This window comes from Plecotus auritus (genome assembly GCF_963455305.1).
Source record: "Plecotus auritus genome assembly, chromosome: 9".
In the NCBI taxonomy this organism is placed as follows: domain Eukaryota; kingdom Metazoa; phylum Chordata; class Mammalia; order Chiroptera; family Vespertilionidae; genus Plecotus; species Plecotus auritus.
Window position 1 is genome coordinate 24,339,248 of NC_137783.1, and position 27,694 is coordinate 24,366,941.

Below are 27,694 nucleotides of genomic sequence, written 5' to 3' on the forward strand. Positions count from 1 at the left end.
CAAAAAAGCAGTAAAGAAAACAACTGTACGTATAGGCTGTTTTCCCACACGTCATGTTTCCTCACATTTCACATGCAGTAGTTTCTGAGTTCTTCACAGGAGTCTGGGTCAGGTTTTTGTGACTTTGGGGGTTACATAAATAAGGTTTAATGACAAGTACATTCCAAGGGGATTTCTCAGTACCTGGCTGTAGAGTTCTACTGAGGATTCTCCTTTGAGCTGATGGCCTGTGAGGTAGGTATTGTGTGAAGACTCAATGTAATAGTAGGAGAGGGGCAGCTGTAATTCTTTAATGTTCTCCTGTGATTCATCATTTTTCGAAGCAAAGTTGTCTTTATCCATGAGAAACCTAGGAGGAAACAAATTTTCTTAGGATCGCATGGGAAAAAGATATACTCTTAAATGATTGGGCAAAAGATATTTTAAAAGTTACCTTGCAAATCCTTCAAATGACATTAGGCCCTGATGACACATACTAATGCTAGGCTCAAACTTCTGCAAGGAATACAAAAAAGTGTATTTAGGTAAAGGAATCTAAGGGGGGAAACACCACATCATTTTTTAAAACTGTCTGTTTTCATCAGGAAACATCTAAACCAAATATTTGAACTAATTTAGCTATGTAGTGGTAAGATGTAGATTTTTTTTTTAAAAAGAAAACATTTATTACAAGTGAGTTTATTATACGAAGCATATTTACTTAAGAGAAAAGAATAAGGCTGATTTATATGAAAACAAATGGTATCACTTTATCCAGGTGAAAATGGGGATTAAAAACACCAGCTACCATAGAGCTGGTGAGAGGTGAAATGGGATGCTTCTCATAGGGCGCTTTGTACAGTGCTTGTACTCGATGATATTACAGTGAGCACCCAGCATGTGATAATCATCGGACATTTTAAGCATTTCCAGTGATCAAACCCAGTCGCTGGAGAGCTAATCCACTGATTCCCAATCAGTTGAAAAGGGAGATTGAAAACCTTGACTAATTCTGTTGCATGTGACGCAGCCACCACGAACGGTCTCATCCCACTGTCTCCTACCACCCTGTCCTTGCAGCCTCCTGGTTACTTAGGAAAGCTTCCTGCTAGGTCTCTGCTTCCACTCCTTCCCCAGCACAGTTCATTCTCCAGTGGAGCCAGAGGGACCTCTTACAAACAGAAATCATGTCATGTTCATTACTCCGCTGCTCAAAAATTTCCAGCAGCTCCCCATTTGTCGTGGACTAAAGCCAAACTCCTCACCGCGGCCTAAATGCCAAGATGGCTGGGCCCCTGCCTACGTGTCTGAAACTGTGTCTACTGTGGTCCCTCTGGCTTATGCGGCTCCCATGACACAGCTTTCCTATTGTTTCTCATAAATGTTGAGCTCGCACCTGCCTTGGTCTTTGAACTTGTGGCTCCTGTCTGGAATGTCCTTTCCTCGGACCTTCAATAGCTTACTTATCCAGGGCTCAGCCAAGTGTCACCTCCTCAGAGTGGCCTTGGCTTATTCCTCTCAGCCTTCCTGCACCACTCCATCCCCTTATTCTGCTCAGTCTTTTCCAGAACCCAATATTATTACCTGAAATTACATTATACAAGGTGGGGCAAAAATAGGCTTACAGTTGTAACTACATGAAGCAGAGTTTATTCCTGTATTATTATTTATTAAATATTGCATTTTTCTCCATTTAAACAACTGTAAACCCACTTTTGCTCCACCCTCTACCTTTATTCATTTATTGTCTGCCTCACCCACTTGAATATAAGCTGTGTGGAGGGCCAGATCTTGATCTTATGTATTACTATATTCCCAGGTCCTGGAACAGACCCAGGCCCATAGTAGCAGTCTAACAAATATTTGCTAAACGACTAAAAAGGTTGAAAACCTAGACTACTAATTCTATTGCATGTGCTAAAACAAGAAGGAATTGTGTACTGATTCCTTTTAATAGTCACTGAGTAAGAGAAGGCTTGGGACCTGTGTTAATTATATGTTAAATAAGAACACTATGGCCCTGGCTGGTTTGGCTCAGTGGACAGAGCATCGACCTGTGGACTGAAGGGTCCGGGTTCGATACAGGTCAAGGGCACATGCCTGAGTTGTGGGCTCGATCCCCAGTAGGGGGCATGCAGGAGGCAGCCAATTGATGATTCTCTCTCATCATTGATATTTCTATCTCTCTCTCCCTCTCCCTTCCTCTCTGAAATCAATAAAAATATATTTTAAAAAAAGAACACTTACGTATTTGGTATTTAAAAAACACCTCAACCCCCTTCTATTTCTGCCCCAAGTTTAAAGAGTCTTTGGAAAAGAAGTATGGAAAGAATAAATGTTTAGCAGAAACTAATTAGAAGAGTCAGAGGCTTTACACAAGTGTGCACACGAAACAGGTGCATACCTGGATGATGCTGAGGATTTCATCATAAGTGCAGTGTTCTCCCTGGCAGTTCACTAGGAAGTCATTGAGCTGAAGTATGCCGACCCCAAACACGCCCAGGGATGTGCTCTCGACTCCAGTGCCATTTGTCACGATGCTTGCAGCAGCAATGGCATCAGAGATCTGCCTCTGGTTGTCTGACAGCTGCTGTTTACTCTTAATGAACAGCCCCAAATCTGAGACATTTCTGGTCAACAAATCTGAAACAGAATCACCCATAGAACATGGACAAACGAGCCAGCATCTTTCACAAAGTTCATTTGACAGATACCTGTGCTTAATAAATGGCATTATTAAGCTAGAGAAATTCTTCACCATTCTGTCTAAACAAGCCAGCAAACTCACTGCTTATTCCTGGCTTTGCAGAGTATAGGGATAAAAAAGGAATCAATGAGTAAGTAAAAGAAACTAAGAGAGAGCTAGATCGATGACCTCGAAAGCCCATGAGCTTTGGTATTCGAGGGGAACTAAACATACATTCAATTGGGGATTTTAGGCTGAATTTGAACTTTAGATTTTAGAATAACTATTATATTTTTATATTTTCAGAGACTGAAGATGAACCTTTAAAATTACAGTTTTTCTGTACTTTAAAGATGTAATTATTCCCTGTGTAATCTCAGAGGGAAGGCAGGGGAGGGTGGGTGGGTGGGAAGAGATTAAACAAAGAACTTGTAGGCATAACCCATGGACCCACGCAATAGTATAGTGAAAGCTGGGGTGGGGGCGAGGGGCGGGCTAGAAGGGGTCAAAGGGAGGAAAAAGGAGACATAAGTAATACTTTCAACAATAAAGATTAACGAAATAAAAGTGTAACTATCAACATTTGTGTGCAGGTTTCTGTGTGAATGAAAATAGGTTTTCAGTTCATTTGTGTAAATACCAAGAAATACAATTGCTGGATGGTATGGTAAGAGAACGTTTAGTTTTGTAAGGAGCTGCTCAACTCCCTTCCGAAATGGCTGTACCATCTTACACAAGGCTGCAGTGGTACCACACTGACACCACCTTGGCCAGACATGTTCATTGTGGCCACTTGGAAGACAGCCTGGCTGGTTCCCACAGAGCCAACTATGGGCTCATCCTACGACCCAGCAATTGCGTTCTGAGGTGTTTACCCACATGAGGTGAAAAGTCACATACATGCACACTAAAACTTATACACAGTGTTTCAGCAGCTTTATTTATCACTAGACCCGGTGCATGAAATTCGTGCACTCGGGGGAGGGGGGTGTCCCTCAGCCCGAACTGCGCCCTCTCACAGTCCAGGAGCCCTCTGGGGATGTCCAACTGACGGCTTAGAGTGGGCCTAAGACGGCAGTCGGACATCCTTAGTGCTGCTGTGGAGGCGGGAGAGGCTCCCGCTATTGCCGCTGTGCTCCCCAGCTGTGAGTCCGGCTTCTGGCTAAGCAGCACTCCCCCTGTGGGAGCACACTGACCACCAGGGGGCAGCTCCTGTGTTGAGCGTCTGCCCCCTGGTGGTCAGTGCGCATCATAGCGACTGGTCATTCCACCGTTCAGCTGATTTGCATATTAGCCTTTTATTATATAGGATTGCTAAAACTTGGAAACAACCAGGAATCCTTCCATAGGTGAATGACTAAGCAAACTGTGATAAATCCACACAATGGAATATTATCTATGATAATAAAAGCTTAATATGCTAATAAGACCGGACAGCCGAACGACCTTCCGGACAACCTTCCGGACGAAGCCAGGGCTGTGAGGGCTGAGGCAAGCCACTGCAGCTGCGAGGGCCGAGCCCCTTGCACGAATTTTGTGCATTGGCCTCTAGTCTACAGTAATAAAAGCGTAATATGCTAATTAGACTGGATGTCCTTCTGGATGACCTTCCAGACGAAGCCGGGGCTGTGAGGGAAGCCTACTCTTGCACAAATTTCGTGCATCGGGCCTCTAGTTCAGCTATAAAAGGAAATGAGCTATGAAGCCATGAGAAGACATGAAGGGGCCTTAAATGTGTATTGCTAAGTGAAAGAAGCCTGTCTGAAAAGGCTATGTACTGCGTGATCATAAATATATGACATTATGGAAAAGGCAATACTATGCAGACTGTAAAAAAAAAAAATCAGTGGTTGCCAAGGGGTCAGAAGGAGGTGGGTGGAATGGCTAGATGGAGCACAGGGGATTTTCAGGGCCGTGAAACTATTCTCTGTAACATGGTAATGGTGAATACATGTTATACTTATGTCAAAGCCCATAGAATGTACAGCACAAACAGTGAACACTAATGCAAACTATGGTATATCAATAATAATAATAGTATATCAATAGTATATCAATATTGGCTCCCTGTAACACATATGCAAGATATTAATAACAGGGGAAACTATGTGGGCAGAGAATATGCGAACTCTGTTCTTTGCACCCATTTTTCTGTAAATCTAAAACTGCTCTTAAAAAAAAGCCCATTACATTTTTAAAAAGTGTAACTGAGTCACTAACCCATAGTTAGCACATCTTATGACTAAAGTTGAAAAAGGTTAATATTCTTAGCTAAGGACAATATAGGTTTTAAATAATTAAAAAGCAACTGCATAAAAGAGGACTTTGTTTTTGTTTTGTTGTGATTATATTTTCCACTTTGTTTTTGCTTCTTTGTGATATTTTCCAGCAAGAATGCATGGGTGGTGCTGGTGCTGGTGGTGGTGAGTGGGACAGAACTAGACATTCTGGTTTACATATTCGGGAAAATGTCCTGGGTGTCCAGACAGCAGTGCTCTGCTGAGGTCACTACAGACGCTCGTTGCTAAAGGGCAGACAACCCCCACCCTGTGGCTGAGCACCCATCTGCCTGTAGGCAGGGAAAAGACCAGTGGTTCTCAACTGGGACACACCACACCCCAGGGGACATGTGGAAATGGGCGGGAAAGAGGTTCCGGTTGCCAGCAGGACTGGAGGGCTCTACTGGTTAAATGTCCTGAAATACGTGGACACAATGACGAATTTCCTCGACTCAAATGCCAATGACACCATGAAAAAATTTCTCCAAATGTTTCGCCTTGCTCCAGGTAGCAGCAGGCCATGTGAGGCAGGCTGAAGGTTCGTGTGATTGGATCTCTAACTCTGATTTCTCAGATAGAAAGATCTCTGAGGGAAAGATTAAACTGTTGCACAAACCTAGATCAGGCTGAAGACCGCTGGTGTTCTCGTCAATGGTTAGGTTGGTGTAGAGCGGGGCCGACTCAGAGCCTGACCGGTTGCAGGGCACGGCATAGAGGTCGAAGAGATCCTTCAGGTCCTTGCGGCTCCTTACACTGGGTGAGGAATGAAAACGCCTCGCATGTAGCACTGCTGCTAAAATGTGGGGCTGAGAAAAGGGTCAGGAGAAAGCGTGCCATACCTGAAGGATTTGAACAGCTCCACAAATTCAACGAAACTCATGTTGCTGTCGGAAACCATGAAGCTCTGAAAGCCCTTCATTCCTCCTTTGATGCGGCCGTGCCAGCTGCTGCTGCTCCAGGCACTGCAAGAGAAACATGGCCTTAATGGGCAGGACGGGCCCATGTCTGTCTTTCTGCCCCAACGGATGCTCTCGTGTTAAGCAATAGGACCAAAAAGATGGACTGCAAGTCATTTAAGGTGGAGGCTATTTTCATTCCTCTCAAAATTAATCTATATTATGTCAGAGGAGGTCAAACATATGAGACATTGAAATGGCTTCATGTTTACAGACTATTTAATAAGGACATAAGGCTGAGGTTAATATGCTTCCACTAATTAAAACAGTTCTTTGAAATCACAGGCCAGTGTGGGGAGGGAGGATACGGGGGGAATGTAAATGTGTCTTTGAAGAAAAGTCATTTAAAAAAAAGAGCCCCAAATTACTAGATTATAACTTATGGAAAATTATGCATGTTTTTCCTCTATATTCTGAATTACAGAAACCCATTTAAGAAGAATGGCTTGAATGTCTTAATGTCTTCTTTTTGTCCTTTTTAAACCAGTTCTTAGATGAATGCAGGGAAGGGCTTTTAATACTAATGGAAAATGTGAGTCAGAAAAATATTAAGAATGGAAAGAGGCCAATTCTGTCTAGGATTATATTTGCACCTGCCAAGGCTGTATCTATTCAGTATAAAAATATCAGTCAACTAGATCAAAACTTCAGTCTGGCTATTTCACAACATTTATTTATTTTTTTTTAACGTTCTATACTGGTTCCCTGACAGGATAATATGAGAAATGTTTTGACTGGTTGTTAACAAAATCAATGAACACGATCTTTCTTTTTCTTTCATTTTTGTCTTTTATTTTTCACTTTAGAAATATTTCAACTTATATAAGAAAGTATAGAGAATATTGTAATGACTAGACTGTTTACCCTTAATCCTGCTAACAATGTTTACTCACAGAAAATGATTCTGCGCTGACATCTGAAGGTTACAGGAAGAGTATTACAAAAGGCTAGGTTTATATTATTTTGAGGGGAAAGGTTGTTGGTCCTCCACGTGTGTGGGAAGTAGAGGGTGGAGGTTCAGGTAGAGGAAGGAGGTCCCATAAAGTGGTTTATCTTCCTTCTAGCTCCAGGTCCAGCCGCTGTCTGAGGGCAGCCCCTGACTTCAGGACGCTCCACGTGTCTACTCTTTCCCTTCCTGGGCTCAGCTTTGCTTCTGCCCTCTAACAGTATTCAGGCTGATTTTTCCTCTGCCTTGTCTTTTCCTGCTGTTTTAGAACACTTGGTGGGCTGGGGTGCCTGTCCGTCTGTGATCTTGCGTCTGATATGTTAGTTTCTCTACTTCTACCTCTTTAAAAATATTTTCCTCTCTTATTCTGCCCTTCCTTTTCCTGCTCATGAGTGATTGAAATAAAGGGAAGGGCTATTTACTCCCAGTGACTTGGCTATTTTGTTCATCAAGGATGCTGTATAGGCTGAAATAGAAAGTAGAGAATTCTGATTCTTTGTAGCTTTTAAATGTGTTACATACCTAAACTTATGGTAAAGTTGTTAAGAGTGACACAAAGAACTCCCATGTACCCTTGGCTCAGTTTCACCAAGTACAGAAATCTGGATGTATAAAGCTTATATTGTGTTCATTATTCACACTGTGAAAGAATGCTCCCTTTAAAAAATGATTTACTGTAGCGTGTGTGTGTGTGTGTGTGTGTGTGTGTGTGTGTGTGTGTAATTAATGTTTCTAAAGCCAGCGTCTGCACAGACCCGTTTCCTCCTCCCACTCCCCTCGCGGGTAAAGCGGAGTGCCTGTTTTATCTCGGTTCTGCCTGGAATCTCTGCATTTCTTAAACTTTAGTGTGAGGTTGTGGGAGATGGTGTGGCTTTCCGATTCCTTTGGAAGGCTTTCATTTTAATATTATTTCTTCTGAGAGGGTAGATGTTGTTCCAAATCTGTAATTTGCATGGACCTTATAATTTACTATAACACCAGCTTTGAAATGATCTAAACATAGACTTGCTGTAATACATTCATTTCTCTAGACATGTAGAGCTTATTATATATAAGAAGAGTATTAAATATATTTCACCCATTAGCAAAGGGTCAAGTAGCTTACTTTAAAACTTAATTTATTCTTCATTTAGAGCAGTGCCATCCAATAGAACTCTCTGCAGTGATACAAAGGTTCCGTATCTGCACGGTTCAGTCTAGTAGCCACCAACCACTTGCAGCTCTGAGGCACTTTGAATGTGGTTAGTGTGACTGAGAAACGGAACTTTATTTTTTATTGCATTTAGTCAGAAACTGAATTTAAAATTTTATTTAATTCTAATTAATTTAAATAGCCTTCCCCTCTCGCCCCCCGCCCTGGGCTAGTGGCTACTATATATTGGACAGTGCTAATTTGGAGAATTACAGCTCAGATTTGGTTACTATTGCCCTTTGAGGGGCTGATGTGTCAAATAATTGGGAGCAATTATAGCACTATGAGGAAATAGGGGTATAAAATCAGGAAAATTAGGAGCATGTAAAAACTTGGGGTCTTTCCGTTCTCAATGTCACTGCTAAGTCAAAATCAGATATAGTCTTTCCACAGAGCACTGGAAGAAGACGCCCTGCTACACAGCCCGAATGCTGTGAGGGGTCCTGCTGTTTTATCATGTTAAGGTCCCACCTGGACGGGCTCTTGTTTGAAGACAGCACAGGGGAGGACACTGGCCTGATGGGAGATGACGTCCCGGCAGCCAAGATGGGGGACCCAGCCGTGGTCAGAGAGTGGGCTCTTCTGGAAGGGAGAGGGTTAGGCGGGCTTGTGATGGCATTCGCCTCTGTGAGCGTGAAAGACAGAAAAGAGACAATGACCCCCTTTCCCTCAGAATCAAAGACAACAAAGATGCTTCTGGATATCTGAGCAAATCACTCTATGCAGGCAATTTCTACACAAGGAGCATCAATATATTCGGATGAATGAACTCATCTGGAGGGTTCTCAGCCCTGGTACAGATGAGAATCATCTGGGGGAGCTTAAAAAGTATACAGATGTTCAGGTCCCAGCCACAGCATCTGAATCAGTGGCTGGAGTGTGGACAGGGCATCCGGATATTTATTTATTTATTTATAATATATTTTTATAGATTTCAGAGAGGAAGGAAGAGGGAGAGAAAGAGATAGAAACATCAATGATGAGAGAGAATCATCGTTCAGCAGCCTCCTGCATGCCCCCTACTGGGGATGGAGCCCGCAACCCGGGCATAATGCCCTGATCAGGGATCGAAACCCGTGACGTCTTGGTTCCTGGGTCAACGCTCAACCACTGAGCCACACCTGGCTGGACCAGATATATTTTTAAAAGCTCTAATTTCCAGCTGGGGTTGAGAATCACTGGTCTAACCCATCAAATTGTATCCTGTATGGCTAATATTCTCTGTCAATAATGGCAAGGTAAGTAATGAGAATTTTCTTCCAAGTGCACAGTGCTTGCAGAACTACCTCTAGGGTTCCATCATCTAGTTAAAACAAAGGTAAGTATATTTAACAAGATAAAGAGTTCTGCTAAGAATGCCCACCACACTTAAATTCCCATTTAAACCCAATGTGTATTTTTCTCATACAGAAATGTCAGCTGGGACTGTGCTGCTTTACCTGACTCTTCTTGCTCATTAATGTCCTGAGGATCAGAGCCACTCCAGCTTCGACACTCTTTGTGCAGTTTGGCCTTTCGGGTGGCCATCTCGTCGTCGGTCGCCTCTCCACTCTCACCCTGGGAACACAAAACGCACAGTGGTTCCCATTTTGTGTTCCTCTTCTATCACTGCTTTAGTCCGGGCAGGTCCCTATTTTCTGAGGGACCCACCTTCAAGGCTGCCTCCCCCTGGGGAAGCCAGTAAAGACCCACGTGAAGGCTGACCCAGTATTCTCCTGGAATATTATCCCATTTGTCCTTCACTATACAGCAGCACCCCTCAGCGGCGGGAGCCCATACAAGGAGGCATGGGATCCCTGGAATCTCCACGTGGAGGCAGAATCATAAAGCAGATAAAGTTCAACTTAGGCATCAGTAGCCTCTTATTTGCAACCCTGGGGAAAATATATCATCATGTTATAGTGATAATGTATATAATGAAATATGTAATAAATAATGATAAATACACTGAGTGGCCAGATTATTATCCTATATAATAAAAAGCTAATATGCAAATAGACAAAACGGTGGAACAACCGAACAAGCTATGACGTGCGCTGACCACCAGGGGGTGCGCGTGGAACATGGCGGCGTCGGCCGCGGTGGGATGGTGAAGCAGGTGAGTGGGGGTGCCAGACTAAGGTGGGGTGCCGGTTACTGTCACTGGGGCATCCTCTGGTGGTTACTGAAAATTCTTTGCTCTTGTGCACCGTGGTCCTGCCTGGCGCTCGCACCTGCTGCCGGCGCCCGATCTTCCCTCAGGGCTTCTCCCCCTGCTCCTGAGGGGTGATCGGGGCCGGCAGCTGCCTCTCGCACCCACGGCCGGTGTTGGCCCCGTTTGTACCTACTGACGGCGCTGGTCCCGATTGCTCAGCGCTGTCAGCGGGTGCAAGTGGTGGCTGCCGGCCCTGATCACACCTGAGGGCTTCTCCACCTCCCCCAGCTCCTGAGGGGCGATTGGGACAGCAGTCGCCACTTGCAACCGCTGACGGTGCCGGCCCTGCTCGCACCCACTGCTGGCGCTGGCCCCAATCGCTCTGCGCCGTCAGAGGGCGTGAGCAGGGCTGGTGCCGTCAGCGCATAGGAGCAGCGGCGGCATGAGCGGGGCTGCCACAGACAGGGGACCAGGGGCCACTGCAGGAGGGGCCGGGGCGAGGGTGTGGAGGATGGGCCAAGACCCACCCCTGTGCCCACCGCAGCCTTGCGGCCCACAGTTCCTTTCAAGGTGCACAAATTTGTGCACTGGGCCCCTAGTGTGTGTGTGTATATATTAGAGGCCCGGTGCATGAATTCGTGCATGGGTAGGGGTCCGGCCAGCCTGGCCAGGGGGAGGGGACATGGGCAGTTAGCCGGCCTGCCTGCTGGTCGAACTCCTGGTCGAGGGGACAATTTGCATATTAGCCTTTTATTATATAGGATATACACTGAGTGGCCAGATTATTATGTGTTCAGAGATCATAATAATCTGGCCACTCAGTGTATATGTCTATATTGTGATAGAAAGTATAACATAAAATTCACCACCTTAACCATTTTAAGTGTGGGAACTATATGTGCCTTTTTTTTTTTTTAAATATATTTTATTGATTTTTTTACAGAGAGGAAGGGAGAAGGATAGAGAGTTAGAAACATCGATGGGAGAGAAACATCTATCAGCTGCCTCCTGCACACTTCCTACTGGGTATGTGCCAGCAAGCAAGGTACATGCCCTTGACCGGAATCGAACCTGGGACCCTTGAGTCCACAGGCCGACGCTCTATCCACTGAGCCAAACTGGTTAGGGCTATATGTGCCTTGTTGTGCAACAATTCCTAGAACTTTCTCACCTTGTAAAATTGAAACTCTATACCCATTAAACAACTCCCCTTTCCCCCCAGCTCCTGGCCACCACCATTCTACTTTCTGTTTCTAAGAGCTTGACTGCTCTAGGTACCTCATGTGAGTGGCACCACACAGTACTCATCCCTTTGTGACTGGCTTCTTTCACTTAGGGTAATGTCCTCAAGGTGCACCCATGTTATAGCATATGAAATAATTTTCTTCCTTTTTCAAAGTTGAATTATATTTCTTGGTATGTCTATATCACCTTTTCTTTATCCTTCATTCATGGATGAACATTTAGGTTGCTTCTCTTGATAACACATTTAGCAGGTCCTCTGAGATCTTCATAATCTGATCCCCGTTCCTTCCTCGCCTTCCCTGCCCACCAAAGAGCCCCTGCTCCAGCTTGGAGCATGAACTCAGAACTACACGTGCTTCCCTGGACAAGCCACATCTTTCATGCCTCTCTGTTGCCTCATCTGCCCAGGATGCTTTTCCCTGTGTTGTCTGTTTGGTAAACTCCTATACAACCTTCAAGAACCATATGTCAATTGCTCTGTGAAGTCTTTCCTGCCTGCCTCTCAGCCCTATATCCCCCTTCTCTCCGCTCCTAACGCACTTTGAGGACGGCATAACAATGACTTAATTCAGATCTCACTGTGTTTATTAACGCATCTGTGTCCCTCTATGGACCCTGACTTTTTTCTGGTGTTGTTGACTCAGTTCCTAGCACTGGGTGTGGTACCCAGGAGGTGCTGGGTAGACCCTTGTACTTCATTTATTTTATGCCTCATGTTGTCCCCAATCCAAATAACCTAAGATCATTCATGGTGATACAGACCATGCAATGGTCCCAGATGATTGGGTCTGATGCTCAATAAACAAGTAATACTCTACCCTCATAAGGATTTTCTTCTTCTTCTTAGCAGCACCGATGCCCAGGGTGTTGTTCCTCTGCATGTTGGGCTTCTCGGCACTCTTTGCTGATGTCCCAGGGCTGGGGTTTCGAGTACTCCATCGTCTGCCACCAAACAACTCCACAGCTTGAGCCAAAGTTGGGCCTTCATACCGTCCATCCTCCTGTAGAAGAACCATATGCTGAACATAGACGGGAACAGCAAGCAATGGGGAAGTAAATACATGCATGGCTTCCAGGAAATTCCCAGGGATGGAGGAGCACAGGCAGCCACTGAGGAATAACAATCTGGCCACCCAAGTGGCTCTATTTTCTAATCCTCAGGTCTCTGTGGGGGATTTCATCACATCCTCTGTAGTCCTGGTCACCTCCCTGCTGAGTTCCAGTGACGTGCTTTAATAGGGCTGTGTCCAACTGGTACTAACAAAAATAATTTCCCTTCCCAGGTTACGTACAGAATTACCACTGCAAAAAATTCATTAAGATGTATTTCGCAAATTAGGGCTTTGGAGGACTTGGGTGTGTGTGAATCTATTTAAGTAAAATCAATCCTTATTTGGTATTGTTTCACTAGTGTTTCCACATTGTTTGATGCTTGGGACAGTCTGACTTTAAAGATAGGGTATGTGTCATACCCTATCTTTCACTCTGGAGGGTTCTGAAGAACACCTCAAATAGTTGGGCTGCCATCCTCCCAAGTGACTAACATCCGAGGATAGAGAGCCCAGGGACTCAGAACACCAGGCATAGGATGCTGTGAGCAGCAAAAACACACTCAAAGGGTGGGCAGTGACCTACAGTAGCTGTTTCTCCTAAGGCAATACCATATAACATGCAGTGAGCAGCGAGAATTTATTTATTGAATTAAATTGTTCAATTGACAATGGTAAAAAATTCTCCCTATAAGTTAGGAAACCAGTTAATAAAACTACAAAAAGTTGCATATGAATTAAAGATATTGATAGCTCACAGGTTGCATAAAAGGGCTCTTTTAAAAATACTTTCCATTTACTACCTTTATTATCTGCAAATGTTTAAGGCTAGTCCTCCTTTGTAGTTCCATAGAAGTGGCTGTAAATGGATTTTGCTTTGTAAATAATAAAGAGGCCGTGTGTGTGTGTGTGTGTGTGTGTGTGTGTGTGTGTGTGTGTGCCTGCTCCTTCTTCCTAATGCTCAATGACTGTCTGATTTTATGACTTGAGTTGTGACCTCTCACTTCCTGCATCCTGTTCAGAATCCCAGGATGCTGAGCAAATTAGATACTTGATGTGGGAAACTTTTGGTGCTCTCTTGTAGTGGATATCTGTGATTTATACCTGTCCATTAATCATTTCTCTTTTCTCTAACCATACCCCAATTTTACTTTATCCCTTCTCCCCTGGATGTAGTCATGGGTTTAACATCTCTTGACCAATGGTTGACACAGGATCCAAAGAAGCCCATCAGAACCTCTCTCTCTGGAAGAAGAATCTTGAATGCAGTGATGTGAGAATAAAAATGGCTGGAGATCATGCCACCTGGTGTAGGCTTGCTGAAGAGAGTCCCAGCTAACAGGTCCCTACAACTGGCTCCAAAGTAGCCAATGACCCAATTTCATAAATACGTTTTATCTGCCTTACTGAATAACATACTCTACATACAAAAGAAATTTTATAAAAATTTTATCTATGGGTCTTAACTAATACATTTTCTAAAATTTAATAACTCCATTAAAATTTAAAAACATCTGCTCTGTGAAAGATACTATCAAGACAATTAGAAGACAAGCCACCAAATGGGAGAAAATATTTGCGAAAGAAACATCTGATAAAGGACTGCTATCCAAAATATACAAAGAAATCTTAACATTCAACAATAACAAGGCAATTAACCTGATTTAAAAAACGGGCCAAAGACTGTAACAGATACTTAGGCAAAGAAGACATACAGATGGCAAGTAAATATACCCAGAGTGAACACTAAGGTAAACTGTGGATTTTGGGTGATTATGATGTGTCAATGTAGGCTCATTCTTTGTAAGAAAATGTACCATTTTGGTGCGTGATGCTGACTATGCGGGAGCCTATGTATGCATGGCGGTGGGAGGTTCATGGAAAACCAATGTACCATTCTCTCAATTTTATTGTAAACCCAAAACTGCTCTAAAAAGAAAGTCTCTAATAAGAAATGTAATAGACCCAATTACCTTCTACATATAAAAGAATGAGCCTCTATTGCTTTGGCTTTTCTAAATCAGAACATTCCAACATGGGCCAAACTTAACTTTTTTTTTTTTCTATAATATATTTTATTGATTTTTTACAGAGAGGAAGGGAGAGGGAGAGAGAGTTAGAAACATCGATGAGAGAGAAACATCGATGAGCTGCCTCCTGCACACCCCCTACTGGGGATGTGCCCGCAACCCAAGGTACATGCCCTTGACCGGAATTCGAACCTGGGACCCTTGAGTCCGCAGGCCGACGCTCTATCCACTGAGCCAAACTGGTCAGGGCCAGCCTTTACTCTTAACAAAAATATCTTAGGCCTGAAAAAGGTAGGATTCCTTTGTTTAATCTTTAAAGGAGATTTTCTGGGATCTGAAATGTTAGAACCTTTCTTTCGTTTTATACAAAACAATAACCCCGTTTGGGATGGGTGAAGGATGCACCTTCTACTTTTAATTTGGGAGAAGGACTACTGTGAGTGAAAGCACATTCTCAGTTTTAGAAAAAAGTTCATGTGGAAGTTGAGGATCAGGAAATCGATTCCTTAAAAGGTATTCATGCACTTTTACCTCTTGGCATATCTTTGCACATTATATATTGAAGAGAGTTAAACTGATCTAATCCTTTGAATAAATCCTTATTTTTCTTGAAGATAGTAAGAATTCGTTTCTGTTGCTTACTACCAAAGAAGTCTGTCTACCTGGTAATCCTATATTTAACCTTCTCAGCTTCCCAGAGATCTTTCCAAATACCCAGGATTATGGGTTCTTAGCTCTGCCCATGATAACCTTAAGCCAAAGTTTTTGATACTAGTTTTTCCTCTACACTCCACATCAAATCGCCGCGTGGTTTACTTTCTTTTACTTTCCTGTATTCCTAGGCTTCATTACTAATGTCACTATTTCTTCTTGACTTTTGCCTTATCTCCTGCTACTATTTCCATTAGATCAGTTTACAAATATTAAAATACTTTTATTTGAAGGTAATGTCGCATGCATTCATCACACAAGGGGACTCGAATGTTAGAAATATTATTTTCTATACAAGCTCTTCCCAAATTAGAGATAAAGAAATATTCTTGCAGGGCCCTTAAAAGAAGTTTTGAAGAACTCAAGACTTTTTTTAAAAAATAAATTTCTTTAACTTAAATATACATTTAAATAGGTTTCTTTTGTACTTGGGACTCCTCCAAGCCTTAAATGTGCTAAGCCTTATTATAAGTCACCAAGAGGGGCATTTCGCATGCTGCCTATTTGACCTTTTGTTCTCCAAGTACCAAATTAGCATCATTTTGATGTTCCTTAAGATAGTCTGAGAACAAGTCTGTATAATAGGAAAATCGTCAGTTTGTTGACTAAGAAATCTCTAGTGTTTATTTCTAAGACATGTTGCCTTCCTTCCTGGGCAGTTCATGTAGAACAATGTTTTGAGGAAGAACATCACCTATGTTTTCAGAAGAGACTGAGATATATGGAGTTGTTTTGCCTTTCCACTGTAACCACTTGGTTCCATGCAGGGAGGAGGGAGGAGGGTTTGGTAGGGGGAAGGGAGAGGTGTAGCTGGGTTTGCTGCTGATAGGAGTGAGTTTGCCCCAGGTCACTTCCTGTGTCTTTGCTCTAGCAGCACCTCTTCCTTCTTCTCATAAGCTGTTCATGGTCTGAGCTGGTGCCTCTTTCAGCAAAAACTGAGAAACCAAGTACACTTTATGGATTAATTCAGCTACTTTATGCTTTAAGCTTGGGAAGGAAACAAATAGAACGGAGCCAATAAATCACATAGCCTTTGTGCCAGTGGTTGTAATTGAGCTCAAAGACTTTGGTTTATGGCCGAAGGTTGACTGGATTTCCATGATTCTATAAGGCTGTGGAATGATTGTAAGTAAAAATCAATATTCATAATCCCTCCTGAAGACCCTTCCTCCAAGCAGCATTGAAAGCTCCCTGTGGAGTAGATAGGAAGCAGGTATTCTGGTTTCCACTTTAGATGAATTAACTAAAATGGGCTTCGTGCTGTGCAGCATTAGCATACCCGTGTATGTAGGCCTATGTGCTTATTAATTAATTAGTCAAGTTACTTATTCAGGATATGATCTCTCTTCAGAGGTATTGCATGGGCACGAGGAAGTGGGAAAGCAGGAGAATTATATGCACCTCTCTTTACATTCCGCAGGGGAAATGTGTCTACTTGTCAGAAACATGTTAGAACTGTGAAAAGTACATGAAACCAGTCATTTTAGTACTTTAAGTCATAGTTCTATTTGTTCTGGACATAATAAAAAAGTTAAGTCCCCCTTCCCCCAGAGATAGAAAAGCATAAAAAAGAGAAACCGAATGCTTTGATACAGCTCGTTTGACAATGCTATTGATAGTGTAGCCTTGTGGCGGGGCCTGTGACTCAGTTTCCAGTTTCTGCCCTGCTTTCTCCACAAGCATGGAGTCTCTTCTCACCACCTCCTCCAGCCCAGTCCTGCTGTCAGTCCTGAACACAGTGTGGTGGGGAGGGGGAGGGGTGGTTTAACAGTACCTGATAATTTAGGGTTAATGAGAGACTCAGGTTCAGCAGCTGACTGTGAGAAACTACCTCCCAAGGCTGCTTCCACTGCAAACCTTGTTGGGAGGAACTCCATGTGAATTAGCCCACACTTGGGAAAGTTTCTGTTGATCTTACAAGTTCTATAGTTAGAAATACAGTCAGTTAAATAACTCCCCGAGAGTCACGTAGCATATTAGGTGATGGAGCAGGATTTCTATTCCCAAAGTGAAGGTTTCCAATGTATCAGTTAGTCCCTAATTAATAACAAAAGTGTTCAGATCCCAACGCTTTCAATGGAAGCTTTAAGGGAAAATGCTTTTACATTAACTGGTTTCTTTCCAGATGTGAGAGGTACAATGACCACAGTCACTATTTTCATACCAAGTAATAATAGGACCTACCATGAACCAATATATCCTTTATTATATGAATTTACATTATGCCTTTACACATATTGACTCAATGAAACCTCACAGCCGCCCTATGAATAGGTATTGCTGTTCTTCTCATTTTATAGATAAAGACTGAGCACAGAGAGGCTAAGTAAGAGCTGCCCACTATCACTCAGGTAGGAAGCGACTGAGCTGGGAGAATGAGCCCTGGTGGTCTAGTTGCCAAGAGTGCTTTCACAAGATTTATACCCGAGAATGATGCTATTGAGGAGAGAGGGAAGGTCACACCCCTTACCTGATAGAGGCTGACGTACTGTTTCCGCAGCCACTGCTGTCTTTGGTCAGGGAACTTCCTCATCTTTCTCATAGCTTTAGTGAGTTCCAACAATCCGCTGAAGAGCATTTTAGCTGTGTGCTTTGGTGCCACAAAGTGCAGTAATCTATTGTCCGTGGTCTGAAGCCCATAGAGAAGCGTCACACCAGTCTCTGAGAGAAACATGCTACTTAGTTTGTTCTGAACACACACAGTGTGTATATCAATGCTAGGGTGCCCCATGTACACAGCCTTTACGGAAAACAGATCCAAGACCCCCTCCACCAGGCCACTTAATCCAGCGTTGCCCAGTAACGGGAATTTGCCAGGCTCGGACGTGGCAGTAAGCACACCAAGTTTTGCTTTTGCACTGGCTGGGGAGGCCGTGGTGGGCTTTATCCAGGTCAAGGTGCTATTGTCAGGCTGAAGCTGGAGGAAGCACCGGGCAGAGAGGTGCGTGTCCTGGTCATAGTGGATGACCGTGGCCCCCTGCAGCAGGAACTGGTGCACGTCAGCTCGGATGGATAGCACGTACCAGGGGATGAGCTCTACCCCGTGGTCAAAGGCCTTCTGTGGCTCTTCTAACCCAGGAGGGTCCCATTCTTTGGGCTGCTCAAAGATGTCATTTTCCGCATCCAGCAAATCTCCAATTACAAACCTGATGGAAAGAGATACAAATCCGGTCTGTCTTACAAGCAGAAGTGAGGAAAACACAAAGCCTTTCACTGACACTAGACATCATTTTATATTCCACTATAAATTCAAATTAGCATAGAAAACATAAGATGCTAAAAGTCACAGTAATTTTTATAGCTATGTTCTAAAACCTTATATATAGCGATATTATAAACACAGGGATAAGGAAAGAAATTACTAGTTCAGTTACGTATTTTAACGTCAACAGCAATCATCATCATGTATTCATTTTCCCTCTTGTGTCAGGAACTGTGTTAAATATTCTACATACATTTTTGCACTTGATCCTACTTTTGAAGTAAGGTTTCTTACTATTTTTTTTTTTAAATCCTACAAAGATACCTGAGGTTCAGAAGGGGTGGGTAACTCGCTCCAGGTTACCCAGCTCAGAAGAGGCCTACCCGAGGCAGGATTCTGGTCTGTCTGACTCTTTAGCCTGGAACCTTTATCACTAGGTTCTTTTGCCTTCAACTTGATCATTAACAAGAGTCATGAACTGAATACAGCAAGGCTAACGTAGGCAAACCAAGCCTTAATAAGCTGGCCTGAGAAGACCCTCTGTTAAAAATCAAACACGGATTAGTTCAAAGACGCTCGTTGGGAAATAGAGTCATGGTGGCCAGAGGAGAAAACAGGTCTCCCTGACACAACCTTAGATTCTCACTGGGTGTGTGTGCACACAAAGGACTTGTCTGCTTAGAAAAGTTAGCGCGTTTCCTGCCCTGAGTGAGGAACCTGTGTTTTTAGAACCAGAAGGATCTGGGGGTAGGGACGGGGGAAGGCAAGGGAGACCACTGCCTCCTTCCTATCTGGTCGCCTGGGTAGGAAGATGCCCAAGAGAGATTCATTCTCTTCAAAGCACGAGGGATTGTTAGTAAGATCAAGGTTTCTGCTGTTTGACCCATGCACATTACAAGCAAAGTGGTAAAACTGAGAAGGAGCCGGTCCACACATGCCTGGGAAGGAATGTTCCCATCGACCTGAGGCACTTGGGCAGCCCACTGCCTCTTGGTGAAGCATGAGCAGCAGCAGCCCTGGGCTTCTTGGACTCAGTCTAGATCCTGGTCCCTAAGCAAGATCCTAGTCCTGCTTCCAAATAGCAGGTCTTCCTCCTCGCCTCACATAAAAACAGAAAAAGAAACCTATAGGAGATCTCACAAATCTGATGGTCAGAATATCCTTTTCAGATTACTCACCCTGGAAACAACCCAAATGTCCAGCAACGATAAAATGGAAAATAAAACCTGGTGTACTCATACAATGTAATTCTGCACAGCAATGAAAATAACACCCAACAGCTAACTACGTGCAACAACCTGGGCAAATCGTAGGCAAGACACACAAGAAATGATACTACATTTATATACATGTAAATTTCTAAATCAGGAAAAAATGTAGCAATGCATAATAGTGGTAAAATTATAAAGAAAAGCAGGATGTATTGTCATAAAATTGACAGCAGTCAATTTTTCTCTAGGGGGAGAAGTTATTGATATAATTAAGAAAGGAAATAAGGGGTTTATGGGAGCTGGTCATGTTTCCACTCTGGGTGGTAGTTATGCACATATTCACTTGATAATTATTCAAATACTAGTACATTAGTTTTTAAGAAAATGTTAAATTTTAGAATAGTTTTAGATATGTAGAGAAATTGCAAAGAGAGTATACCTCTGCATCCACTTTCCCCTATTATTAACATCTTATATTAAGGATGGTATATCTGACACAATTCATAAACCAATACTGACACATTACTATTCACAACAGTCCATACTCTATTTAGATTTCCTTCGTTTTTTACCCATGTCCTTTTTCTGTCCCAGGACTTCACCCAGGACACCACATTGTAGTTAGTTGTCCAGTTGCTTTAGGTTCCTCTTAGACATTATGGTTTCTCAGCCTTTCCTTGTTTTTGATGATCTTGACAGTTCTGAGAAACACTGCTCAGGTGTTTTGTAGAATGTCCCTCAATTAGAATTTGCCTGATATTTTTCTTATAAGTAGCCTGGGGTTGGAGGTTCTGGGCAGGAAGCCCACGGAGGGAGTGGCATTCACATCACGTCATATCTAGGGAACAGCCTGTCAACACGACTTACCCCTGTTGACGCTGACCTGGGTGAGGGGTATTGGTCATGGGCTGGTTTTTCTTTTAAAACCTCCTCTCTATACTGTCCTCTTTGGAAGGAAGTCACTAGGCGCAGCCCACGTGTAAGGAGTGAGGAGTTATGCTCTAACTCCTACAGGCAGAGTACCTAATAAGTTATTTGGAATTATCTCTTCTCCCTCATTTGTTTATTTATCATTTATCTATATGAACTCGTGCATATTTATTTAACACTTTAAGTTATAATCAAATGCTACTTTATTTTGCTCAAATTGGCCATTGGGAGCGTTTGTAGTCGGCTCTTGTGTACTTTTTAAAAAAACAGCCCATGACCAACACTCCCTCGGCCAGGTCAGCGTCCACAGGGGTAAGTCATGTTGACAGTCTGTTTTGTTGTTTTTTTAAGCACATCTCTACTTTCTGGCACAACAACATGTTCCTGGCTCATCTGTGTATTTCCAGGCCCCGTCCTAGAATCAACCATTTCTTCAAGGAGCTTTGCTTTCTTTTCTTGAAGAAAGTTATTGGAAATCAAGATCTGGTTGCTATGTGCAAAAATACATTCTACTTTCTGCACTTAATGTTCCATTTCCACATAAAAAGGTGAAGAAAGAAAGAAAAAAGTCTTTTGTAGTCACTTAATTCCATCCTGATGAAATTGCTCTCAGTAACAACGGAAAACCAATACTGTGTCCTCTTACATATACTATACTGTGCCCATGCCCCCCACATACAGCACGGTGATTAGGAACATGCCCTCTAGAATCACCCTAAGTCTAATGGTCAGCTCCACCACCTATTTGCTGTGTGACCTAGTCAAAGGACTCTACTTCTCTGAGCCTCACTTTACCTATCTGTTATTGGCAAAAAGACAATATTCATTTTACAGATAAATGATGAAGTTCAAATAAAATAACACCTGTGAAGCACACAGCACAGCATCTGGCTCAGTGAAGTATACCACTATGATTAAGTATAGGAAGACGGAGGTTTCCTCCCTCCCACTTCTCCTTCCCCACTTCCGTTCCGGAGCCTAACCCAGCCCAGCTGTTCCTCTAGAGGGGCTTTCTTTAGACCACAGCCAAGCCCTTTAATCTTTTTATTTCCTTTCTTTGGAACCATTTCCATATTCTTTATGTCATACTTTTTGTTTTTGTTTTGTTTTGTTTTTCAAGTACAAAAAGGATTCAATTGGGAAGTGTTAGTACCCATGAAATACAACATATGTTAAGCTGGACTTAAAATTTCTGATTTTCATTTAGCAAGAGAAATGGTGTTTCCCATATTTTGTTTAGTTTGAGTTCTGAACTAAATCAAGCATTTTCCAGCCAAAAAAAACCTACAAGCATTAATTATGAAGAATAGTGTCTGGAAAGGAAAACTCTAAGCTTTTCTGGAGCCCATTTCTGCTGCTCAGAGATGATGCGAGCTGGGCGAGAGAATAGACACTCTTTCTTGGAGTCAGTTTCTTTCTTCTTTTTCTTTTCTTTTTTTTTTTCAGAACAAAAGAACTAATGCTCAGTGTTAATATTCCTTTACAAAGCATTCTTCCAGGGACCAGTGCCCAGATAAAACGGACAATTGTTTGTAAAGAAATAAGTTCCTTTTGAGAAGGAACCTAGTAGCTTTGTCTCTTAGCGGATTTTATGCACTTCTATACCTGACCCTCTCAGGAGACACGTTTCTGTGGGTTTACAAAAAGGAATAAGGTGGAACTTAAAGATTTATTTAGGAACCAAATAACATTAACCAAATGTCAAAGATGTGGTTTACCAGTAAAGAAACTACCTTGTCAAACAAGTCATATGTCTTAAGGAGAGGACGACAGAGTAAAAAGAGAAGGAAAGTTTGTATCCCACCCCAGAGGGCTTCTGTAGTATCCTCCAGTTAGAAATGATAAATTAATAGATAAACACTTTTCTAATGTTCCCTGATGAAAATATTCTCTTAGGGGACAAGTGTATTTTCTTTTCTTTTCTTTTTTTAAATATATTTTATTGCTTTTTTACAGAGAGGAAGGGAGAGGGATAGAGAGTTAGAAACATCGATGAGAGAGAAACATCAATCAGCTGCCTCCTGCACACCTCCTACTGGGGATGTGCCCGCAACCAAGGTACATGCCCTTGACCGGAATTGAACCTGGGACCTTTCAGTCCGCAAGCCGACGCTCTATCCACTGAGCCAAACCGGTTAGGGCCAAGTGTATTTTCTTAATAACCCTTCATGACTTCCTACAAAGTTAATATGATTACATGAACATAATTCATCAGGTGATAAGCCTAAATTAATTTTGTAAGATCAGAGAAAATGTATACCTTCTCCAAAGGACTAACTATAGCTGCTCTCTAATAACATCAGACTTTTAAGCTTGCTTCTGGCAAATTCTTGCTTTTAATTAACCTAGCACTTTCCTCAACCATAGGCAGCTTCTAAATCATATCTGGGTGGTGTGTGGACTTTGGAGCCCGTTAGCTGAGGTTAAATCCTAGCCCTGCTGGGCGAGAGATCACGAGGAAAAGGCAACTGCTGTGAGGATTAAATAATGTAACATATATAAAATATTATGACAATGTTTGTTAAAAGTGACTCTCAATAAATAATAGCATGTTAAATATTACTAATATCATTATTATCAGAATTGTATTTACAACATCAGTATGAGGCTCTGGACCCGGAATCGATTCCCAAGTCCTGGAAACAGGGCCCGCTGGTCTGCTTTCAGTGACTTTATCAAACACCCCACTCCCGCCTCGTGTGTCCAGCGCTTCATTTCAGAGTCGCAGTCACGTGGAGTAAAGAAACTGTTCCTAGTACTGAGACACAGAGGTTACAATGTGAGCATTTCAACATGGCTTCACAGGTTTTGTAAAAGAAATATTTACATTTTTGAGCTATTTCCCCTCCTCCTAAGAGTGCTTAGAAGCAGGATCTGGAAAATGGGAAGCGGAAGAGAAATGTTCTTAGGATGTAGATGGTAAAACCGTTAGAAAGAGAACAAGAGAATAAGCAGAAGGTTGGAAATAAAAATGTCATGAGAGGTGATAGGATTAGGTAAGAAATTTATCACTTGAAGGAATCCCCAGCAAATGGAAAAGATGGTGAAGGTGAAGGGAAAGCTCAGCAGCTTGGTCTCTGAGGCTCAACCGAAGGTAACACTCCTGAAGGTATTTTAGAAAGGTGGACACTTTTAATTAACACCCCACCCCAAAACAAGTAAAGGGTGTTATAAAAAAAGAGCCATATGAAATTCATTATTTTATCTATTCAGAGATGATGTTTCCCTTATAGTAGGATTTAAGGAATGAATTTTTGCCAGAACTCAATAGGAAGAAAAGGTTTATCCCAAAAGTCTATTTGATTTTTCTTATAAATACCGTGAAACTTGTAATAAATCATGACTCCATCTTCCTTTTGGCTATTAAGAATCTCAGAACAAAATTAAGTCACTATAAAGAATGTAGAGCATACACTTTTGTATTATTTCTCCCTAACTTATTTCCCTTAACATCTTCAATTATTTATATTTATTCTCATAGGCATCTACAAAATTTTTTGTGCGGAAGGAGGCAGATATATACATAGATACCTATACAGGTAAATAGAGGTAGATATAGGTTAAGGAGTTAAATGGCTATGAGATGCTTCTTGGGTAGACATGTGCTTATTTGTAGGTGGTCCCCTGATACTGTATATACTAACACATATATAATGCTACCTATATATAATACTAAAGTCAACACACTGTTAGTGAGAAAACTTGCAAGTAATCTTTGAACTGAGATAAACTTAAAAGAAAGCTAGCTACCTGCGAGACATTTGAACTTTAGGGCTGGGACACTGGTGAGGGCACTAACAGTTAACCTCTGAGCAACTGGGTCCTCTGTGGAGGAATGAGTAAGGAAGTGAGGTCAGGAAGGAGGCCCAAAGAAATTTGGAATATAGGTTTACCTCCTTAAAACATAATAGCATTAGGAGTTCAAATACAAAGCATTCATTTCTGTGTTCACCACTGAGTCTAAGTATCTAGTACTCCAATTCCAAATAAATTATTTTCTGAAAACACTGTCACCCTTCCCATTGTAGGCTCACACACATACACAGACAACCGGGAAAGAATCTGCAAAATGAATAGCAATGGTTTACGAACACACACACACACACACACACACACACGCGCGCGCGCGCACGCGCGCACACACACACATACGCACACACACACAGACACACACATGCACATACACACGTATAAGGACCCTAAGACAATGGAAAGGTCTGATTCATGAGTACTGACTACAAATAAAACCTTTTGTAGCAAAGATTTCAACGCCAGTAGACCTAACAGATCTGGAGGTGCTGAAGGATTGATTCCTCCAGCTGGGCCAGGCTCTGCCATTTGAGACAGGCTTGACCATGACTAAACAACCTTGAAGAGAAGCCACGCATGCCCCCCCCCTGGTTTCTGGTCTTCCATTTGGTTGTGGGTAAGCACATCTGGCTAGATTGCAATGCCTGCTGATAAACAGCAATTGGAACAACTAAACAGTTGCAAAGCTGAGGTTGTCACCTCACAGAGCTGTGTTTCTGAAAGTGAGAGCATTGACCACCAGACTTAGAATCACTCGAAGGTTGGGGGAAGCTGCTAAAAATACTATCTAGGTCTCACTCTACCCCTACTAAATCACCATATTTCATTTAAAAATGTTAATACTCATCACTCCTGTGTTCCACTCAGTGATTATTAAAAACTGTTTGTATAGCAGCTATGAAATAAACAAATGGGACCGTGGTTCTAATCCTGAAATTTAATTGGTTGGATTTTAGAAATAGCAGGGTAGCTCTAGTTTCCTTCAGAGGGCTGATGGCAAGAAATCAGATTATAAGCAGTAATTTTAGAACAAAGCAGCCAAATTAAACAGAAAAATTCTTGCCCAGCCCGCATGGCTCAGTGGTTTAGTGTTGACCTATGAACTAAGAGGTTAACAGTTTGATTCCTAGTCAGGGCACATGCATGGGTTGCAGGCTCGATCCCTAGTGTGGGGTGTGCAGGAAGCAACCGATCAATGATTCTCTCACCATTGATGTTTCTCTCTCTCTTTCCTTCTCCCTTCCTCTCTGAAATCAATAAAAAATATATTTTTAAAAAGAAAAAAATTCTAATTCAGAATTGGTAAAGATGAAAGAGAAAGAAGCATTGCTTACTGATAAAGGTGGTAGGTTTTTTTTAGGCATCCGCCTGGAACCAAACCAAAATAGGAAGAAGAAGCAACGAGCCCCCTCCTTCCCGTTAAAATGTAAACTCACTGGCAGCGAGCTTTGTCCTTCAGGGAGTTTTTCCGAGAGCTGCTCCCCTCACTGGGGCTGTCCTCGTCCTCCGCCTCCAGACTGCGGCTGCAGCTCCTGATGATCTGAAAGATGCTGTTGACGGTGGACTCCTTCTCCGAATTCTTCAAGCCATTTTGTCCTACGCGTTGTAGAAAATTATCTTGTCCACTGTAGTCAGCTACAAACTACAGAAAAATATACCGAGAGATTGTTATTGCGACGTCACACAGTACATCTAAATAACCTACGTGGCTAGAGAAATGAAATCGTAATAGTCATAAATAATGGTATTTGTGCCTATTTTATTGGAAAAAAAAACAAGAACCTCCAGGAAACACATTTTTTCTCCTTTCACCACATGAACTATCAAAACTTACTCTTGTTTTCACTAAGACAACTTTAGTCCCTCTAGGAACTAACACTGCACTTGGAATTGAAAACACAAAAAAGCAATATTATTCCAAGGTTCCCTAGAGAGAAGATTAGCCACTTTCCTGAGGAAGGGCAGGATTATTTTATCCTTGCAGGGAGAACTGAGAAAAACCATGAAAAAGTGTACTGTACTACGGAACCAGATAAAATCACCGAGAAAGGTGGCATTTTGCTTTACTTCCCATATGTCCGAAGGCGACCCAGAGGCTTCCTGGTTGTGTTTGCACTCTTACAGTCTGTGTCTTGACTGGGAAGTTTCTCCCATCCCCCTGCTGCAGCGGGGCCTTGAGATGTGGTGTTCCCTCCTGAAGCACAAGGGAGCTGGTGTGGGTGCAGCTGGGGGACTTGCTTTCAGGGTTCTCCTTCATTTCTTACACTTTCGTTCCCCTTAAATAAGCCGAGAGATGGAGCCGGCTGAGTTGCCTGTGCCCAAAAGGTACCAGGAGACGCCTTTGTGCCCGAGTGACATAGAAGAGGCCGACGTTTTAGAAGAGTCTTCCCACTGCCGCCAAGAGGGAGTGTGTGTGTGTGTGTGTGTGTGTGTGTGTGTGTGTGTGTGTAAGATCGGCGGATACTGCCACCATGGTGAGAATGAATCTAGATTCAGGTGTGGGACTTCCAGGTGTGTCCCACAAATGAATCTAGTTCCAGGTATAGGACTCCTCAAAATTCTCCAGGAAGCTCTCCTCCCGTTTAGTCTCTCCTTTCATTTCTACACCTAAAATAGGGAGGTTTCTTACCTTCTTCCAGTTTCTCAGTGTCCCTCCTCTCCAGTGCCCAATGCCCCGAGGCAAAGCTCACATGGTCCTCTCCTCTCTGGGAGTCAGAAACAGGAAGCAATGGCCTGGGACAAGTGAGGCAGCCATGGCCAGCAGCCTGGAGCCCATCTTCAGATGAGGCACCAGCTTTTCCATCGTCCCCCCCACAAAGGAAGAGAGGAAGGCATTGCTGATTTGCCCACATTCTTACTTCTGCCGATTTGGAAAAGTTAAGACTCTCACCTGACTTCCTTTATCCTTTGCATCCAGACATCCCCAACCAATGAGACAAAAGAAAACCCCATCAACCTTAAGAAAAAAATCAGAAAGCAATGCCAATTTCCACTGGTACCTTCACATTGTCCCATTAAAGCTAACTTAACCAGCCCTGGCTGGCTTGGCTCAGTGGACAGAGCTTGGGCCTGTGGACTGAAGGGTCCCAGGTTCGATTCCAGTCAGGGGCACATGCCCGGGTTGTGGGCTCCATCCCCGGTAGGGGGCGTGCAGGAGGCAGCTGATCCATGATTCTCGTTCATCATGGATGCTTTTCTCTCTTCCCTTCCTCTCTGAAGAAAAAAAAAAAGCTAACTTAACTATACTAAGCCCCAAACAGTGCCGGTTGGCGTTCTGTTCTCCGGAACTCTCAGGGACCTAACAGTGATCCACACAGCAGTAAAAACGGACCCC

General features: G+C 42.8%; 1 protein-coding gene across 2 annotated transcripts in view; it reads right to left on the reverse strand.

Moving 5' to 3' along the window:
• The window catches only part of PLCE1 (phospholipase C epsilon 1), a 266,469-nt gene that overhangs the window by 57,604 nt on the left and 181,171 nt on the right, over positions 1-27,694 (reverse strand). Inside the window, exons 6-15 of one of the 2 annotated variants that reach the window (XM_080687601.1) lie at positions 25,797-26,002; positions 17,678-18,353; positions 12,236-12,418; positions 9,478-9,595; positions 8,555-8,663; positions 5,784-5,906; positions 5,561-5,697; positions 2,384-2,622; positions 434-495; positions 184-349 (exon numbers count right to left, since the gene is read on the reverse strand). In XM_080687601.1, coding sequence (XP_080543727.1) covers positions 184-349; positions 434-495; positions 2,384-2,622; positions 5,561-5,697; positions 5,784-5,906; positions 8,555-8,663; positions 9,478-9,595; positions 12,236-12,418; positions 17,678-18,353; positions 25,797-26,002 — 2,019 coding nt within the window. Of the gene's footprint in view, positions 1-183; positions 350-433; positions 496-2,383; positions 2,623-5,560; positions 5,698-5,783; positions 5,907-8,509; positions 8,664-9,477; positions 9,596-12,235; positions 12,419-17,677; positions 18,354-25,796; positions 26,003-27,694 lie in introns of both variants that reach the window. The other variant, XM_080687600.1, reaches the window with a different exon arrangement.